The sequence below is a fragment of the Lygodium microphyllum genome, chromosome 17 (assembly GCF_053477565.2).
Source record: "Lygodium microphyllum isolate KBCC chromosome 17, Lygodium_microphyllum_v1.1.10, whole genome shotgun sequence".
Lineage (NCBI taxonomy): Eukaryota > Viridiplantae > Streptophyta > Polypodiopsida > Schizaeales > Lygodiaceae > Lygodium > Lygodium microphyllum.
The window spans coordinates 141,225,072-141,245,551 of NC_141151.1; the positions used below are offsets into that span (position 1 = coordinate 141,225,072).

Sequence of the window (20,480 nt, forward strand, 5' to 3'; positions counted from 1 at the left end):
GGCGTGATATTCTGTGGTTACGAATTCATGCGGTTTGGGCTTCTAGATGACTGGGGATGTCGTTTTAGCACCCGATTGAGCTGCTACTCTGCGGGCTTGTGTGTATTTTCTTTGGGTTGCGATTGGTCGATCTTGGTAGGGTTGCCAGACGAGTCATGACCCCCCTCCTTCGATTGGTGGTAGGTACTTCTATTAGTGGCACTATGGGCTTTGGTGGGGCCACACTACCCTTGTTGAAAGTGGTCACTATTTGCACATTGCCAACAATGAGGTGAATGTGCTGCAAGTTGTAGTCAACATTGTAATGTGTTTTCTTTTTGAAGGCAGGTCCTAGTAGTGATTCCTTACCAGTGGCCTTCGATTTTGGCAATATATAGAACATCGTAGGTAGGCTTTTAGTCTCGATAGAGACTGCTACTTTACACTTTCCTAGCAATAGGTAGGACTGTCCCCCAAATGGATTGAGCTTCACATTAATGGACTGTAGTTAGCGCTGACCAATGAGAGTCCAATGCTCATGGGTAAGGATGTTGAAGTCAGCTTTCTCATGGATAAGTGCATCAAAGGTGTGCATTCTTTGAGCAGTGATTATGATTCGCAAGTAGGCAAGTTCCACTACTTTCTCATTCGTACCCTCAATTTTAGTGATGGTGGCTACTCTCATGTTGACAGGTGGTGGTTGTAGCATTGGCGGCTCATGCAATGGATGGATTGGAGGGTAGTACTTCTTGAGGTGACTACCATTAAAGAAGCCTATGTCTTCTCCCTCTAAGGTCTTGAGCTCTACATTGCCTGTTTGACTAATTTTGGGGACTTTGAAAGGCCCTAATCCTCTGAACTTCATCTTTTGCTTATGGCCCTTCACTAAGTATAGCAACACTAGGTTGTCTCGCTGGAAGTTACATTGTTTAACATGCTTGTTAAACCAACTTTTACATCTTGCTTTCTCACAGATTAGTGCATGAGTGGCTATCTTAGAGAGATGTTCTAGATCTACTAGTCATTCCGTCCATGCCTCATTTCCATCCTATCTCTCTTGCACTGCTACTATCATGCTAGTAATAAAAAACTCTACTGGAAGGATCGCTTTGGTCTTATAGGTCAGCTTCTTGAAGGGTGTTTGCCTAACTGCTATCTTGTAGGCTGTCCTATAGGCCCATAGCGCTACCATGAGCTTATTGTCCCAGTTGTTGCGCGAAGCAGTAGAGACTACTTTAGTTAGCCCATTCACTAGGATCTTGTTCGTGGATTCTGCTCGATCGTTAGCTTGAGGGTAGTACGGAGAAGATTTCCTATGGATGATCAAGAAGGTGGAAAGCAAGTGGGCCATACTTCATTAATGAAGTGAGTGCCTTAGTCGCTAACTAGTTCAATGGGGCAGTTAAATTGTGAGATCACATGCTCCCAAAGGAATTTAGCCATAGTCCTAACATCATTCTTCCTGATGGCTTGAGCTTCAACCCATTTCATGAGGTAATCCATTGCCACAATGATGTACTTGGCTTGGGAGTACTATCTCGCTGGGCTAATCGGCCCAATGAAGTCATTGCCCCATTTTTCAAAGGGTTCTCATGCTACAACAACTGGGGTCAACTCCATGTTATCTTTACAAATAGGGACCTTGGTCCTTTGACACTCGTCACAATGCTTGATAGACTTAGCAGCATTGTGGGAATAGGGTGGGCCACCACAGTTGAGATTGAAGCACCTTGCAGACTATAGTATCTCCGCTAAAGTGTCCTCCCGCAATTCCACCATGCACTTTAGTGCACATCATGCATTTTGTGCTCACATATGCATCTCTGCAATAGGCCATCTTGTCCTAACCTATAGAGATGTCCGACGATCAATTGATAGGGTTGAGTCTTAAGGATGAGGCGCTTTAGCTTAGCCTTGTCAATAGGTCTTTTGAGCAATCCGTGATCGAGGATTTGGAATATATCATTTGTCCAATAAGGCATTAAATCAGCTCTGAATAAGTCCTTTTCATTGGACATGCTAAAAAGGTGTGCATCAGGTAGGTCATCCAAAATGCCCTTTCCAGCGACTTCTCTTGTGGTGGGTACGCGCGACATGTGCTCTGCCATGTAATGCTGCTTGCCCTTACATACAACCACACAGAGAAGTGAAACTGTAAAAGTAGAAGCAACCATCAAGCTAGGTGTCCTATAGCACAAGGTTTTTTCACAAGATAAAGTAAGGCTTGATGGTCAACAAAGAAGGTGAAGGGCGTAGCCAAAAGATAGTGCCAAAATTTCTTCACAATGAACACCATGGATGGGCTTTCTCTCTTTGTCATGGATTAATTCATCTCAGTATCCGTGAGTTGTTTGCTAGCAAAGCTCACCAGGTGGTCAAGGTTATGTTCACTAAGCTGGCATAGAACAACTCCCACGACAAACTTTGATGCATCAATGTGCACATGAAATGCTACATTCCAATATGGGCTTGTAAGATTGGTGCCATGGTAAGAGCCTTTTTCACTCCTCATAAGCACGTTGGCACTCCTCAGTCCACTCGAATACGATCATCAACTTGTAAAGTGGTCTAGCAATCAATGCATAATTTAGGACAAAGCACCGATAGTACCCTGTGTGTCCCAGTCTCACTGAACTCCCTTGTAGTTTGTTGGGGGTGGTAAGTCAAAAGTGACCTTGATCTTCAAGAAGTCAGTGGCAATACTATTCTTGGACACCACATGCCCTAAGATACATCCATGTTTCACCTAGAATTGGCACTTTAAGGGGCTCAAAGAGAGACTATACAATCTACACCATTCAAAGACTACATGAAGCTTGTCTAGGTGTTCCCTCTAACTAGAGTGTACACATACATTGTCAATGAATTCGTCAGCCAAAATGGCATGACTATGTAAGCAAACATGCCCCACTCTATGGTGAATGCCATCTTATGCCTGTCATCAGTGTGCACCTAAACTTGGTTGTAACCCAAGAAGCCGTCCAAGAAACTGTATGCTTCTTTTCCTACTACTCTCTCCTAGCATGTGCTCTATGTAGGGCAATGGGTAATTGTCTCTCTTAGTCACTGCATTAACTTTCTTATAGTTCATGCATACTTGGATTTTACCATTCTTTTTCAAGACAACCACAATGGCTAACACCCATTCTGTATACTTAATCTCGTAAATGAATCCAACCTTTAATAGTTTATTGATTTAGTGATTTCTTCCTTTACGACATGAGCATACTTGGGATTCATCGGGTAAGGTTGTTGTTTCAATGTGGTTGCATCAGGAGTCGTTGGGATGTTATGTGTTATGAATCTTAGATCAACTCCCTTGAGTTCATCTAAGAACCAAGAAAATACATCTATGTAATCTCCCAAGAGAGCAATGAGATCAGTCTTCTCTTACCTAATCAAGTCGTCAGCTATGACTGAATATTTAGATCATCCATGGGATAATTTTTTGCATTACTTAATGGAGTAGTTGGCTAAACATTAAGTTCACTTGTTGAAGCTTCAGTTGTATCACTGAAAGAAATGAGCAGTAGCCCTTCAAATACATCAATGGCAACTTGATATGTGTCAAAACCAACAAGGGATAATTCTGATTTTTCATCAAAAAGCACATCCCTATTGAAAAATACATTTTTTGGAGACAGGATCACATAACCTATATCCTTTGCTCTCATTGTTGTATCCCACAAAAATGCATTTAATAGCCTTATTATCCAATTTCTTAAGTACCTTGGGAATGTGTGCATATGCAAGACACCCAAAAGTACGAAAATGCCCAATAGAAGGTATTCGACTGTTCCAAGCCTCAACAGGCATGACATTCTTTAATGCCTTAGTGGGGCACCTATTCAAGACATGGCAAGCACACATAACTGCTTCCATCCAAAAACTGTGTGGCAAGCTCTTCGCTTTCAGCATACATCTGGCCATCTCCATGAATGACATATTCTTCCTCTCTGCAACCCCATTCTGTTGTGGAGTATAAGCAGTAGTGTACTAATGAACAATGCCTTTCTGCTTCAAAAAAGAATTCAACATAGAGGACATGTGTTCCCCCACTCGATCCGAACATATAGTCTTTACCATGTAGCTAGATTGATTTTCAACAAGTGCTAGAAAAAAACAAGAATCGGAAGAGGACTTATCTCGCAGGAGCCTCACAACTCTAGTGTTGGCAAGACTAAAGGGAATACATATCGTTATAAGAAGATACCACATGGCATGATATGTACATTGACACATGGCATGACATGTATGTTGACACAATGATAATGACATCAACAGTGACATAAGCAATGATGTAGGTATCTTCTAGAATCTTCTGAAAACTTCATGGACCAGAGGGGCTATCCTAGCTTGCATACGAACCAAGGGCTATCCTTGCTTGAGCATTCGTTACATTACCCTCTCTTATAGCACCAAGTTCTACAAGGGGTGGTGGTGTGATCTTGAATAGTCCTTGGCTTGGTTGGGTGTTGAAGATGAAATTCACAAACCTTAACAAGGGATCTTTGAAGATGTGAAGTTGGTTACCATGTTCACTCACTTGCATCATAGCCCTTCCAATGAACAAGATATTGTAATCTGCCTCTCGATATTCTCAAATCCATGATTTTGTCTACTTCATATTCTTGGTGATATTCAATTATAATTGGAGGCAATGGCTTTGGTATTCTTGTAAGGATATTGGATGTATGATATGAAATATGGAATACATGACATTGGAGTTTCATGGAATGGGAAAGTTGGAGACAATAGCTAACGATCATGTCAAAGAAGCCAAACTTAATCTCCAATTGTATGATGGATGTTGCATGCAAAGATTATATGTATTTCTCTTATATTTCTCTTGAGCTTTTTTCATGTGGGCTTGCAACTCTTTATAGATATCAAAGAGGTGCTGAGCTAAGTCTATAGTAGCTGGATCCTTCTCCTCTGATCTTACATGATTGTCTATCCTTGGGTGTTGACCATAATTAGCAAAGAATTGTGTGAATGGAGTGGAGATTTGAGAAGAATTATTGCATGCAAACTTAGCAAGGGATAATAAGTCCACCCGATTGTTTTGATGATGGTTAATTGTGTATCTAAGGTATTGCTCCAAGACTTGATTCACCCTTTCTATTTGTCCATCACTCTATGGGTGATTGGTTGAAGAAAGATTCACTTATATCCAAGAAGTTTAAATAGACTTCTCCAAAACCCATATATAAACTTGGGGCCAGGATCACAAAGAATATCATCGAGTAACATGTGGTGCCAATATACTTGTTCCAAGAAGAGCCTTGCTATCCCTTCTCCATTGATACTCTTGGTTGTTGGGATAAAGTGTGCTATTTTTGTGAATTGATCAACCATCACCAAGATAAAATCATACCCTCTGGAAGAAGGTAGTTCAACAATGAAGCCTATGGATAAGGATGAGCATCACTTACTTAAAATAGGTAATGGTTGAAGAAGTCCATGAGGTCAATGACAAGGGACCTACTTTAGCTTGATTGCATGTGTCACGAGAATGCACAAAGTCCTTGACTAGTTCTCACATTTGTGTCCACCAAAAATCCATTGTAACTAGCTCGATGGTCTTGTTAACCCCAAAATGCCCTTCTAAGGGGAGATCGTGGATCCCTATTTATATTGTAGCCTAGGGAGGTCAAGGGGATCACGTGTCATTACAAGAGGATGCCACATGGCATGGCATGTAGATCCACGCATGGCATAGTATGCATGCTGACACATGGCAGGCTAGCATCAATGATGACATAAGCGATGATGCAGATACTTTTCAAGTCTTCTAGAACCTTCATGGAACCAAGGGCTATCTTAGCTTGCATACGACTCCTTGCTTGAGCATATGTTACAATGGATACCAAGTGGGTTTACAAGTTAAAGCACAAGCCAGATGGTAATGTTGATCACTAGAAAGCTAGACTTGTGGCAAAGGGTTATGCCAAATAGAAGTGCATTGATTTTGATGAGACATTTGTTTCCACTCTCTGTATGACAATAGCTCATAATGGCTAGAATGTACATTAGCTGGACATTAAAACTACATTTTTTAGTGGCAATTGACATGAGAAAGTGTATGTTTTTCAACATAGTAGTTTTGTTTAAGAAGGGCAAGAAAACAAAGTGTGCATATTAAAAACGAAGGTATATGGTCTATAGCATCACCTCATGCTTGGTGTGAGAAGATGCATACATACTTGATTGCACGTGGTTTTCAAAATAGTTCCATTGAGAGCATATTGTATATCAAGTGATGTGCCTCATCATTATGATTCATCTTGATGACTTGTTGCTCTCACTGGTCCTAATGAGACACATATTTTTTATTTTAAAGCTAAGTTGAATTCTACTTTACCATGTTGGATTTGGGTCTATTGCATAATTACAATGTGATGGAGATACTGCCATATGTCAAACAAAGTATGTTGAGACATTATTGGAAAATTTTGGTTTTAAAGATTGCAACGCTAGAGCTACTCCAACGGAAATAAGTTTAGAGTTGAGTCTTCATGATACTAAAGACTATTTTGATGTCTTTCTCTATTAACATGCTATTGGATGCTTGATTTATGTACACATTATGAGCCTTGACATTCAATTTATAGTCTCATAGATGAGTAGGTTTATACATAGCCTAGGCACTAAGCATGCTCAGGTAGTGAACTAGATCTTTCATTGCTTGAGTGGTAGTTAGCACCTTGGGCTATCTTATCCTAAGGGGAAATCATTGCTACTAGATTTAGATTATTTTTTGGATTTTGACTAGGTTGTTACGAGACTCGTGTATCCACAAGTGGCATAACAATCATGACTCCACAAGTGGTTTTTTCTTCATGCTTGATGGCAACTCATGTATATCATGGTTGAGCAAGAAGAGACTCATTGTGGCCACTCTTAGTTATGAAGCTAAGTACATGGCAAGTTTTACAATTGTAATTGAGTGTGTTTGGCTCAAATATATCTTGGTTGATTTAGGTGTTGGACAATCATCTATCACCACCACCTTCACTAATAGTCAAAGCACACTAGCAATAGCACGAAATCTAGTGTTCCATGCACGTACTAAGCACATTGAGTGCACTTTCATTATGTCTAGGAGAGTGACTCCCTACAGGAGAGATCAACTTGGCTTATATGCCAACACAACACAACCTTCCAAATCTTTTAACAAAGGCTTTTCCCAATGAGAAGTTCAAAGCTTTATGCAAAGCTTTTGGCTTACTTTCATTTGTGGATTGATCTAATCCAACAAGCAAGATACTTCTCTACACATAAGTGCTAGCTCTTATTCACCCCATCACTCCCAAGGTGAACTTTTTATCATATTTTGGTAGTGATGTGTGAATACACTTAGGACTTCCAAGGCACTTTTTCCCCACTTTAGGAGGTTTTTTTCCCCTCGGCCTTATATATATGCATATGCACTTTTAAGGCATACTTAGTATTTCAAGTTTATTCTTCTCCAAGCTATGCATGTGTATTTTTCCCAACTTAAATCCAACACAATTTTAGTCTACACATTGCAGGTTAGGATATTAAAAGTTGTTCTTTTGTCAATAGAGCATTCATGATGTGCTCTCTTTTAGAAATACTATGACCCTAAGAAATATTGTTGGCATTAGCTCTTTGTCTTTAGGGTCAAAGTTTGTGGCCTTAACCTTTCTTATCATGATATTGAGACATGTAGACCCAAATGGAGTACTACTACATACCTAGCATTTAGGAGAATCTTCATACATATGAGTAGTAATGCCAGATATCTCACTCCTTGGAATGGTTAGAAGAGTTGGAAATGCTAAGTGAGGAGACCTTTGATATAGATAATATCTATTGGATTGTTATGTTCTAACATTTGTATATAATACAAGTTATAAGAGCCTCCCAAGGGCTTAGCAATGGATTGCGTCATGGCCAAAGGAGCCACAATTGGAGCATACTTGATTGAGTTTAGGACCTCTAAGGGCAAGTGGTCTCCACCATAGTGTATGCAACATATATTTGGTTTGTAATCTTATGTTTTCCTTACAACTTCCATGATCTTTGAGAGCTCTCATTGCTATTGTCAAAAAGCAACAAGGAGTTCTTGCATCATAGTGAACTCTCTACTACTTTGGCTTGATCAAGAATCTTGAGTTTCTATTCCTTTTCTATGTATGCCCCTCTCTCTAAAGAGATTATCAATTCTCATCACTTCTTAAATAACTCATTGATATTTGATTAATCTAGGATTACGTTCTTGACTATGGCTTTGTAAATCCCCTTATCTTGGATTCCTTTAATGAATGCTTTAGTGTATTTCTTTTGCACTTACCCTTTCAATGAATGGAAGTCTTGCATAGCTTCATAATTTAGCCACATAATATTTCATACTATCTCCTTCTCATTACTTTAGATTAATTAGCAATACTATGTGGTTGTCTCTATAGCTAGCTTCAATAAATCATAGTATGAAGAGGTATTTTAGTATAGAGAAATGTGACTTATCCATAGCATCCAAGCTAGTAAACCAAGTTTGCCCTGTCTAGCCTAAGCACGATCTAGGGGTGTGTGATTTTCTTGGGTTCAATGTAAGGTTGGCTTCACATACCTACTTAGCTTGCTCTATGAAACTATAGGGATTGTCTTCCACTCTAAATTTCTCTATGTATTTAATGATGAGGGAATTTTGGCTTGCTCTTGAGTTCTATATGTTTTACTAGTTTTATCACCAAGGTTTTGGCTACATCTATCTCTATTTGGAGCATGTTAGAGTTATCAAGAAGTTGACATTGCACTAAATTTACTAGGGAATCATTAAAGGATCTTATTTCTCTTCAGTTTAGAATTAACCCCATGATGTCATCAATTTCTCTTTGCATTTTTGCTCGTTCTTTCTATGTGACCATGTTTAGTTCTAGAAACCAATTGATGGTATCCTTGCCTTGGGTTTGAAGATTTTTTGACATGTCTCATATAGCTTTAACTTGCCTAATGTCAAACTCGATGATGGCAATCTTGAAATTTTGGATGGACTCCCAAATGTCTCATGGAACATCCTCCCGGAACCTTTCTATAGCCATCTTCTCAATTGTGCTTAGTCTATTTCTCGATTGGTTACCTCAATTATTTTATCGATTAGTTTGTAATTTTAATTTCTATTTGATGCTTTGCACATTTGGGACTAAGAGATCTACAAATCAAGTCTTGTCCGCTATGTAAGCACATCAACTATGAGGTTAGGCTCTGATTAGCGGAATGAATCTCTTGAATTTCTTCTACAAGATCAAGTTTTATTATACACTATATGCTATACCTTTATCTTTGGTCCTCACAAGTACGTTTCACTCTTATTGAGTGTTGGGTTGGGCGAGTGTGTTTTGCTCTTTTAAGCTTTAGGATTTGTCAATATTTCCTCCTCGGACTTTGTACCTTTGAGTCTCTTGAGTTGCCGACCCCACAATTCTATATTTTTAGTCTTTTCTCGCTCTATAAATTTTATTTTATGTCCACTAGAATGTGATCTATGGAAGCATAATCATTTGTGACCTTCACATGCTTAATTTTCCTCTACACTCATGTATCTCTTCCAATCCTTGTAGAGTTTGTGTTAGGTGGCTTGCGGTTAACTTGGCTGCTTCCTTTCATGGGGAGGTTATCATGATTCTTCTTTGCCTCACATTTTATCGTTTTCCAGCACTCTTTAGTGCATGATGTGACTTCAAAGTTATGATGTGGAAAGGAGGTTAATTGAGTTTAGCATAGTGAACTCCGCAACTCTATTGGCTAACTCCCTAGAGTGAAGTTGACTCATGTTTTCCTACCTAGGGTATGATGTGAGTTGTGATCCTAGGTGCTCTATACCTGAGTGAGCCGACACTTAGTGTGCCCTATCCTATGTGTATCTAGGTGTGTGTTAGTGAGTGAGACGAATAATGCAACTTAGGACTATGCATTAGAGAGACTAATAATGCAACTTAGAACTGTGCATGAGTGATCTAGCGTACGTGAGTTTAAATGAATGATTTGTAGTGTTAGCAGGAAAATGCCTAGGGCACAGCCTAAGACTAGGATTTTAATGACCTTGTGGAGTGATAGGCGTACCCTTCCTATAGATGATTGCAAGAGGATAATGTGGGCTAATTATGTTTGTCCTAGGGTTTTGGGTAATGGAAACATGTCGAATCCAAGACATTATGACCTAAGGCTAGGGAAGCTACAAGAGGATTAGGGTTCCTATCAAAGTGTGATATATACCCAAAGATGTTTTACTTATAGTGTAGTGTGTTCCTTGCCCTAAAATGCATACGAGTGTCTAAGTATGTGGGTTGTGAATAAGTGTCTTGTGATTAGGTGAGGTGATGAGAGCTAGATCCATAGGTGGGTAGGTCTAGTGTGTGCATGTGGCCTGATGGTTAGGTTCTTGCATCCCTTAAAGGGATGGTGGCTTATACCTTGCAAGATCCAATGTTTGTTAGTCGATACCTAAGATTGCAACCTAGTGTTAAGCTTTAGTGACCTAGGTTGGATGGATTTAGGTGGATGGATGGGTGAATAGCCCTAAGGCAAGTGGTATTTGCACTATGGTACGGGAGTAATACATAGCCTAAGAGTGATATAAGAAGATCGTGAGCCCCTAACTATGTGTCTATTGTTCTACACAACTTGTAGAAAAAGAAGCTTGAGAGAGCACAACTCAAAGTGTATTGAGAAGTATCAATAGAAAAGATTTACAAGACTAATTATCCCCTAAAAGTGAATAGGCACATATACAAGGCCAGTGGAAAAAAACCTCCTAAAGAGAGAGAAAAGTGCTCCAGTCGTGTCCATAGGACAACAAGCATCATAGCAGTTCATAGACCTAGCAAAACTACAATTTTTTTCTTCATATATGGCTTGCGGCCACATCAATCCTCATCCTCTATGCAAGGGACTAATCAATGATCCTCTGAATAATACAACTTCGAGTCTCTTTCAAGCACACAAATCCCTACAAAGAAAGCTTCCTATGTGAGCATCCATATGATTTAAGTCTACTAGCTCGCTACATTGACACCTAACTTATCATGCTTCCTAAATGGTTGTTCACAAACCCCCTCTCCAAGTTCCATAAATGAAAATGATAGTGCTCTTCATCATGGAACTTTTAGGGCTCAAATACTGCCAACACATTCTCCTTCTCCTAGCTATAGAACTCCTAGTATGATGCAATTGTACCTTCTGTAGATCTCTTACTGCTCTCATTAGTCTCTCATCGGTCAAAATATTTTTTATGAATTGATATCTCTCCATGTAAATGAGGTAACTAGAGCACTCCTTTAAACGAGTTCGAATTGTATCGAATGTCTTCCACACGTTTTTCAAATAAACTCCAAGCTTTACTCCTCAAACTTTGACAAGCCTAATGCTCTAGCCTCATCACAAGGGCACCAATTTAGGGATGATTTCTTTAATGTGAGGCCAAACACCCTAGAAAGCCATCAACAAGAAGAAAAGAAAGCTCATAACCTTTGGGCTCAATGATGGTTATGGCTTTAAAAAATGTACCCCCTTGTTCAAACATTTGAAGCTACAACCTCAACCCAATAAACAAGGACCAACTTCAAGTCTCTTTCTAGTGAAACTTTGTGTTACTTAGTGAGCAAGGCACACAATAGCTTGCATTTTATGCTTGTCTTTTCTCAAAGAGTCTGCTCCTATGCTCAAGACTAAACCAATGTAACTAGCTTGAGTCTACTTTACCTCCTCTATCATTTGTGTTTTAGGTTTATCGGCCCCTTTAGTTGTCTCTCAATTCTCTCTCACGCTTTAAGCACTCTTTGACATCCTCACTAGAACACTAAATCACTCGACCATACTTTTAGCAAATATCTAGGTTAAAAATTTAGAAGGGTTTACATGCTACCCCTAGCTATAACATTTGATTGTGTATTAGTGAGGATTCTAAGGTTCCACACCCAACATTCCAAGGGACTAGCATTTAGATGTAGATTGAGTAAAAAGCAAGGCACATACATGGCCTTTCTATATATACAAGGGTAAGCCTTTGTATTGCCATTTTGTGTTTCATTTTACATACAAGAGACTTGATTGCATTTCCTTTCCCTGTATGTTCTTTGAGGATTTTCTTTGATCATGATGGATGGACATAAAACATCTATTCCATGCTATAATAACATGATTTTATAAGAAGAAAGTTGTCCTTGTTAACTTTTAAATATGAACCCTTCTTTTATATAAGTTATATGTGCATTATTTTTAACAAAATGACTTTTGAATAGGGAGTGATGAACAACTCAACACACCCATGCATATAATGCGATGAGGGGATGAATACAAAAAAACAAGTGTTTTATTTCCCTTTTTCATCTCCTTTTTGCTCTCTTTTGTTTTGTTTTGTTTCATTTGGTGATTGTGGTGTTCTCACCATATGACAAACATTGACATGTTTAGAGCTCATAATTCAGCTTTGATATATGAGTAATTGGGTTACCTTCCTCAATTCTTCATTCCATCTTTCCCTGAGTGCATACTTTCACGTGCTCAATTGATAAGAGTGATCCTAAAAATAATTGTACCAATTTGGTATGAAAATTTTAACAAATAATTGTACACATGCATCATTATCAATACTCATGGATACGAAGTTATAGTTGGATGCACTAAGTCATACATCAACCACCATAAAAAACACTAAAGATATGAGCTAACCAATAACACCAGTTTCAAATAAATGAGCTGAGAAAATCTTGAAACTATACCAAGCACTAAGTTGAATATCTAAGTTTTTTCCATTCAAAATTACAAGATCTAAGTGAATATTCAAGAGATCTCTATTTGAAAAGTGACCCTATGTTACAAAGTGAATATACTTTTCTTTAAATCCTCAATCCATTGACTTATTCGTAGGAAAGGAGATAATACTTGACATTACATGTATGGTTTCTTGAAAGTCCCAAGTTTGAATTCTTACTGCTACTAGGGGTCATGCAATATCAACTTCATTCAACTTGGTGGGGATCCAGTAAGTTCAACCTTTGATGGCCATTACTACTCTCTAGCATGTAAATGTGCACAAATACTCTCTTTTCCACCTCAATTGATGAACATTCAAGGATGTTCTTTTTATTGATGGATAGCTTGACATTATGATAAACATCCACCATTTCTAGACATTTAGAACAATCTCAAAATGGATCGAATCTAAAGGTTGGTTCCAAGTTCTGACCATGGAAGGACTATCCTACCATCATAGCATTGACTTCATAAAATGCGTTTTGCATCAAGCGTCTCTTACATGTGAACAATCCAACTACAACAATAACACCTTTGCACTAGCCATTTTATTGGCTTCTTTGAGCTTAATTTACCAAAGAAATTGCCATCCTAAAATCACTTTGCCTTTGCCAATTAACACAATAATTATGCTTGGCCTCTCACATGTAAATCATCAACTAGGTGAAGGCAACAAGAGAAAGCTATACCAATATGCACTTTGGTCATCACTTTCAAGGAATGTCACTACATAAAGCTCACAAGTGTACACCATTGAACATGATAACATTCGACTTTGCTTAGATTTCCACTGTTGAAATGCAACCTCAACAAACAATCATTGATTAATCTTTGTAAAATTCTATAGACACCAAGCTTAAAGTTCATCGTAAATGACATCTCAAGCTTATATTTGCATGTTCGAACGTTGAAAATGTGTATTGGTAACATTTTGCAAATATTTACAATGTCCTATAGTTATCAAACTTGAAAAACTAGTCATTGTGAATAATCTCTCAAGTCCATTATGAACGTTCGCTATGCACCAAGGTTGCTAAAATAAAGGAAAATCTGAAAAAGATCATCTAACTGTTCCTATGCTGTCAGACTGAATTTCAATGTCCTACAACCTTATTATCATTTAATGAATGGGATACTCGTCTAGACAGTATTTAAACGGAATGCAATCAAGAGAGAAACAGTCACAGGTTCTCCAGCAAGAATGCCACGGATTGTTATTCTTGAATGTACTAACCCTTTCCAGGATAGGTGATCCAGATGATAGTGAAGTGCACAAGTTTATCAATTATGCCTTCCATTGAATGTGCTGACAAGTTTTCATGAATGAGCCAAAGTATATAAGAACTGTGCAAAGATCATTGAATCCTGAGAAATAGGGAAGCACAAATGCTAATGTGTTTGGTCTATAACTTGGTAAAATAGAGCTCGTGCAGGATAGAATCCCCTATGCCAAAGTTCCAAGACAATGACTGGAACTGCTTGTGTTGGTTGTATACAGACCTAATCATAAATCATCATTGCAAGGTGGCGTTTACAGAAAGAATGACAATACCTTGAGGATATCCACCTAACGGCAAAAGGTGAGAGCAGATAATGATTTAAACTGCTTGTGTCACCTCAACAGACCTAGCTACATATCAAAATTGTTCGCATGGCAAAGTTTAGGCAATGATGGGCACAGGAGTTTGCAGGACATACACCTCAAGAAAATGTTAGGCTGAGCTGATAACCTTCATAAGGCAGAAAATAGCACAAGTCCAGGGTCTCATTCCCAAATATTTATTTCCCTTTTCCTGGATCAAGGGAATATTATGTGTGAGTTTTTATACTTGCATGCAGCTTACAGAATTATCACAACTGCTTGAACGTTGGTTGTTATATGCAAAATATCAGATCCTAAAGGGAACCATGCTAGTGACTCACAGGGTGATTAGAAGCTCAAATATCATTCATCAATAATAGCTCATGATCTCAAATGTCCACAAAGCTTTTAAAAGAAAGAATTTCCCATTTGTCGAACAAATATATCTTCACACACATGGCTCCTCCATGAGGCATATCCCTTGCAAGTCTTGAGAAGGGATTCCAATAATAATAGCTGGCTGGGTGGTTGACATAAGCTAATCATAAAACTCAAATGTACAGGGACATCCCGAGAACCTGGACTAGAGATAAATGTGGTCCCACAGGCAGATTTCCATAATACCTTGACGTACCATATTGCAGCTCCTCAGATCTCGTTATGTTGAGGCAGTGGTAAGTCTCGAAACTAGCACAGTCACAAGTTCATTCCTGTTCACCTCTTCCTCACTTTTTACACTCATGTCTCTTAGTTTGACAATTCCCTGACTCAGCTCATCCTGTCCAACCAAAACCACCCAAGGAATTCCTTCATCAGATGCATCTGACAACTGCTTCTTTATCTTGCCTGGAGCCACACACTTGAACTCAGTAGCAATCTCCTGTGCCCAAAGCTCACTTGCAATGCCAATTGCAACATCCCACAAGCTCTTTCCAATGCCCAATATGAGCACTTGTGTTTCTGTTTCCCGTACTTTCAGCTGAAAAATCAAAAAGAGATGCTTACCAAAATGCAAAACCATGGCAGCCAATCAAACTCAAAGTTCAGAGCTAGGTGGAAGACTTCTGCACAAGGTTACCTGCTTGGCTTGCTCTTCCATGATGGTTAACACTCGTTCAATCCCCAAGCTCATCCCCACAGATGGGACTTGCATGCCACTGAACATTCCTACCAAATCATCATACCTACCTCCTGCAGCAATGGATCCCATCTGCAGCTCAAACATAGAACATGCATTTATCATTATAATACCAAATGCATGTCCAGAAGAAGAACGTGATAACTATCTCTTACCTTCACTGTACCAACGAAGACAGCCTCAAAGATAACCCCTGTGTAATAATCAAGCCCACGAGCAAGGCTAAGGTCAAAAACAAACCGATTTAGACATTTTCCTGCCTTCATGTAGGCGAACAACTGCTCCAATTCGTCAAGAGCTTGTTTAGAGCCAGTGTTTTCAAGGAAGGGACTGCCCTCTTTTTTCAGTTCGTCCAATAACTCTAATGGTGCACCCTTCTTCTGAACCAGTTTTCCAATCTTATCTGCAACCTCTTCTGTCAAACCTTTTTCATTCACCTGACAAACGAGGTTGAAAATAAATTGCAACCTTCTTGAAATAGTGGCCAAAAATGAAAGGCATGTTTGACCATCCAAACAAGCAGTTGGAGAGATGTGCATGATATTAGCAAGAAGAAACAAGTTATACCATCTCCTTCCGCACATCCTGCCACTCTGCTTTGTCAAGCTTGTCAATGGCTGAGCATATGGTTCTGAATTTCTCAGATGGCACTCCACAAATATCAAGCATACCATCAAGCAGTCGTCTGTGATTTAGCTTAACCTGGAGAATATTACACCCGAAGACTTTTTTAGAAGTAGTGACAGGATTAAAGCCATCACTTTGCCGACCTGATTCTTACCTCATATTCACCAATTCCTAGTTTGTCAAGTATTTCTGTCAACACTTTAAGGACCTCAAAATCTGGTACCATAAGATCATATTGGCCAGCAATGTCAAAATCACACTGATAGAATTCACGGTATCTTCCCCTCGCTGGATTGTCACGCCGGTAAACCTTTGCAATGTGGTACCTCCTCATCCTAGTCAGTTTATTTGTAGCTAAGTATCGCGCAAATGGTACCGTCAGGTCATAGCGCAAGGAAGAAAGTTCCCCACCCTGTTGACATAGAATGACATGAGCCAAATCACATCACTGCAAAGATCCTGTTTTCTGTTTGCAACGATTGTACCTGATCCGCAAGATCATAGATCAACTTGGAATCTTCCCCGTACTTCCCTGTCAGTGTCTCTTTGAGCTCAAAGACAGGAGTATCCAATGTTACAGCACCGTGACGTTTGAAAACACTTGTAACTATACCAAAAACCTTCTCTCTGATAACCATTTGTGAAGGATCAAAGTCTCTGGTGCCCTGTCAAGAGAAGAAAAGACAGAAAGATGACCTAGAAGATCTAAGCTGCAAGGCACACGTTTCCACTTACACTACCTCTGCACCAATCATCACAGCAAAGACCAGAAGTAGAGGTTGCTGGACGCGGGAGCCTTACCTTTGGCACTTTGACATTCAAGCCCTTCGTTTTGCTCGCTTTGGCAGCCATGTCTCTGTGTAGTGCTTTCTTCTCTGCCCTAATTAACAAAATGTATCACGAGGACGTGAAAGAACTAGCAAGCAATCCTACAGGTTCTCTCTCTCTCTCTCTCTCTCTCTCAGGACACGCCCTAACACTCGCTAACGGTAGGAATCCACATTAACATTAACATTAACAGTCTAACAATGAAGCAAATAGTGTTCCTTCACACCCAAGGAACCCTAGGTTGCTACTTCGCACAAAGCATCGCGAAGTTGAATGTGTTCCTTCTTTCTTATTTAAACATTTCACCTCTTCAAGCTCGTCGATTGACTGTGCGAGAATCAAGACTACTAAGCATGTTTATGGTAATAATGTTTATCTGGCATAAACATCATTAAGGGCATTTAGCATCGAACCCATGCTGTAACTTGCCCTTGTATGCAAATGAATGCATGGGGCTTAGCTCAAAAGATTCTGAGCAAGCCTGTCTTGCATGATGTGACCATGGAGGATGGTAGCTCAAAGAATACTGACTCACTGTCAGACCAAAACATGCTCTATAACTCACAAGAGGAAGAGAAGTAAAGCTAAGGTGGATATCAAATTGGCTTAGCAATTGGCTCTTGGTATTAAAGGAAGTGCTTCCTCTAAGAATATTGTCTATGTTGGCATGCAATAAGATTTTAAGCTTAGAATGTGGATGAGGAAGGAGATGGCACATCTAAGAAGGTTGTGTTGGACATCGACAAGGTTTGCAATAACGAGTTGCACTTCATTATGAAGGTGGCTTGATCTTCTTAACTAGGAAGCCCCCTAAAGCTATGGAGATGGCTTCATGGTTTAATGTGATTCTCAACAAGCAAGAAGGCCAAGTTAATTAGATTTATTATTATGGAGGCAAAGGATTCTACAAAGTGGTGTTTAGTAGTAGTAGAGAGATAAGTCAAAGAGTTCTCACACAAGGGATCTACGTTCAAGATCTTGACCTGGTCTACATTATACCATGGCAATAAATGGGAAGATATAGCATCAAGAAAGAATGCCCTATCTGAGTGGACATCCCAATTATTTCAATGATGTAAATGGAACATGCTCCCTAACATTGCCTAGCTCTTGTGAAAACACCTCTACATCCCTCCGTTGGCTAATACTTTTAGGAATAGATCATGCCTCCTTTAGAATATAGAAGAGATCGAGCCTAAATATGTGGATCAGGACATACCTTACATTGGCGAGCTATGACTCAAGCTAGTTTGGAGCAAGTTCACATGGGCATGTTCCCATTGTTGTGCATGTTACAAGGGAATGAACCTAAAGCAATGCTTGGTAGCAACAATTTTCATCAATCATTATTTGTGTTGCTATATAGCAATGCTATACTATGATTGGGCGGGAGAGCCGAAATAACTGCAGCAAAATATCACTATTATTTCAACTAGGACAAAGAATGAAAGGGGAGAGAGAGTGAATGTGTGTGAGTGTGTGCATGCGTGCACTTGAGAGAGAGAGAGAGAGAGAGAGAGAGAGATGGAGGGAGGAGTGGAGATTAAGAGGGAGAGGTGGAAAGAGAGGGAGGGAGAAAGATAGAGATGAAGAGAGTAAGAGAGAGAGGAAGAGAGATGGGGATGGAGAGTGAGGGTAAAAGAGGGAGTGAGAGAGAGACGAAGGGAGATTAGAGAGAGAGAGAGAGAGAGAGAGAGAGAGAGAGAGGAAGGGAGATTGAGAGAGACATGGAAAGAGAGAGATATGAGGAGGGTCTTAGTAGCTAGGCTCGAGTGAAGTATGAAAATGTAATGATAATCCAAAATGTCTCATTTTGGTTATGTAGGTCACAACACTTAGTATACAAAGTACTATGAACTGACCATTCTAAAATGAGGAGCTGGAGGGGACTTTCACATGTGTATCTCCAAATCAAATGGTATGCTTTAAAGGTAGAGCAGATGCAAAGTCATCTCAATCATTGATGTCTTCACATTTTGTCTCGGTATGCTTTGACTTGTCAATCTCCAATAGGCAGAATCAATGCTCTAATTGGCCGTAAAGGGAGGCGAATTAGGTATAAATCACTCGACTAGTGGAGGTGGTGGCTTTAGTGAATGTTGTGGAGATCCAAAGACTTTCTCTCCTCATTATACTAGGACTGGTCATGGGGTATGCTAATAGAGATATAGATGCTATGACCCGATATTTGGTTGGTACTCATTGCTCCTATCAAGCTTCTAGGGAGGGTCACTCAAGTGTTTGCTACAGAGATATAGATGCAGTGTCTCCCTCCCCTCATTGAGTGGATGCCCCTCCCTTGAATTGGTCGTACCCATAGGCATTTCCACTCCTTTGATACTTGGATTTGCTCAACCATCTACAAGTGGGTGCCAATCCTATAGGTATGCTGGATGTACAAGGATCTCCTTGTTATGCTCAGGGGCGTGCTTCCACGTGGGAGAGCATGCATATTATGTGCGCCCCACCATGCTATGGGTACTTGGTGGAGACATCCACTAGTGCTATGTATATGAATGATGAGGGGAAGAGATGCATAGCACACATGCACAAGTCACTATACCAGTATGACTTTCAACACAATGTATTAGATAATTGGAAAAACATGCCAAAGACTAGCAAGGACTATCTGATGGTGTCCTTGCATGAGAAGTTTCTAGATTGATTGTTTCTTTATAGGATGGATAATGGAGCAAATGTACTCCTACATGTCCTATAGACAATCTGATGCATGGAATGCAGTAAGAATAATACAAGGAAGCCCAAGTGGTTGGATCAGGAGAATTGGAGAAAGCCCAAAGAAGAGGCCACTTCCTCTCCATAGTGATGGTAGCAACAGCAAGAGGTGGTGAGGGCATGACTAGAGTGGGAGTCATGCATCACCATGGTAGTTGTGCCCACATGATCTACTTGGAGGATTTTGTAAATTCTATGTTTATTATTATGGCTTTATTATTTATTCTCTTGCTCTTGATACTATCCTAATTCTAGCAATACTAATTTATCTTTTTTGATGCAACACTCTACCACAAATTGCAATCCTATAGGCCTCAAAAAAGGATATGCAGAAAGAAATGGTCTAACTACACTCATCAACAAGCTCTATGCACATGATGGTATGATATGTGATGTCTCTTTTGATATATAGCAAATTTTTAGTTGTTATAATCCAATATTTAATTTGGATTGACCTTTGGTTATGTTGCATAGCCCTTTCAATGATCCACTCCATCGAGATGAGCTTTCGGATGGCAATCAATTTTAGGAGCTTGGATTCTTGGAGCACCCTTCTATTTTTTGGCCTTGTACTCCATTCACACTTTTTCACTTCATTGTATATAACTTACTTTTATACATGCTTTTTCCCTTCATTGTATATGGCTCAAATTGAGTGATATTTATATAGACTTTTCCTTATTGTTGTTCTACCCTATTACTTACTACAATTCTATGTTAGTCATGTTATCCTTGTACTTTTCTGGACATCCAATCAAAGAGAGAGGAAGAGATAGACAAAGGATGGAGCATCAGAATAGAGAGGGCAAT

At 39.5% G+C, this 20,480-nt stretch overlaps 1 protein-coding gene across 1 annotated transcript; it reads right to left on the minus strand.

Moving 5' to 3' along the window:
• Window positions 1–14,704: 14,704 nt before the first annotated feature.
• LOC148022418 (Class II aaRS and biotin synthetases superfamily protein) lies at window positions 14,705–17,188 on the minus strand. Its single transcript, XM_087698031.1, has 7 exons — window positions 16,908–17,188; window positions 16,592–16,771; window positions 16,261–16,518; window positions 16,047–16,181; window positions 15,635–15,916; window positions 15,420–15,551; window positions 14,705–15,320 (listed from the first exon to the last, which is right to left on the minus strand). Exons 1-7 carry the CDS (start codon window positions 16,956–16,958, stop codon window positions 15,000–15,002), a joined length of 1,359 nt encoding a protein of 452 aa, XP_087554157.1. The 5' UTR covers window positions 16,959–17,188; the 3' UTR covers window positions 14,705–14,999.
• Between the last annotated feature and the right edge of the window lie 3,292 nt (window positions 17,189–20,480).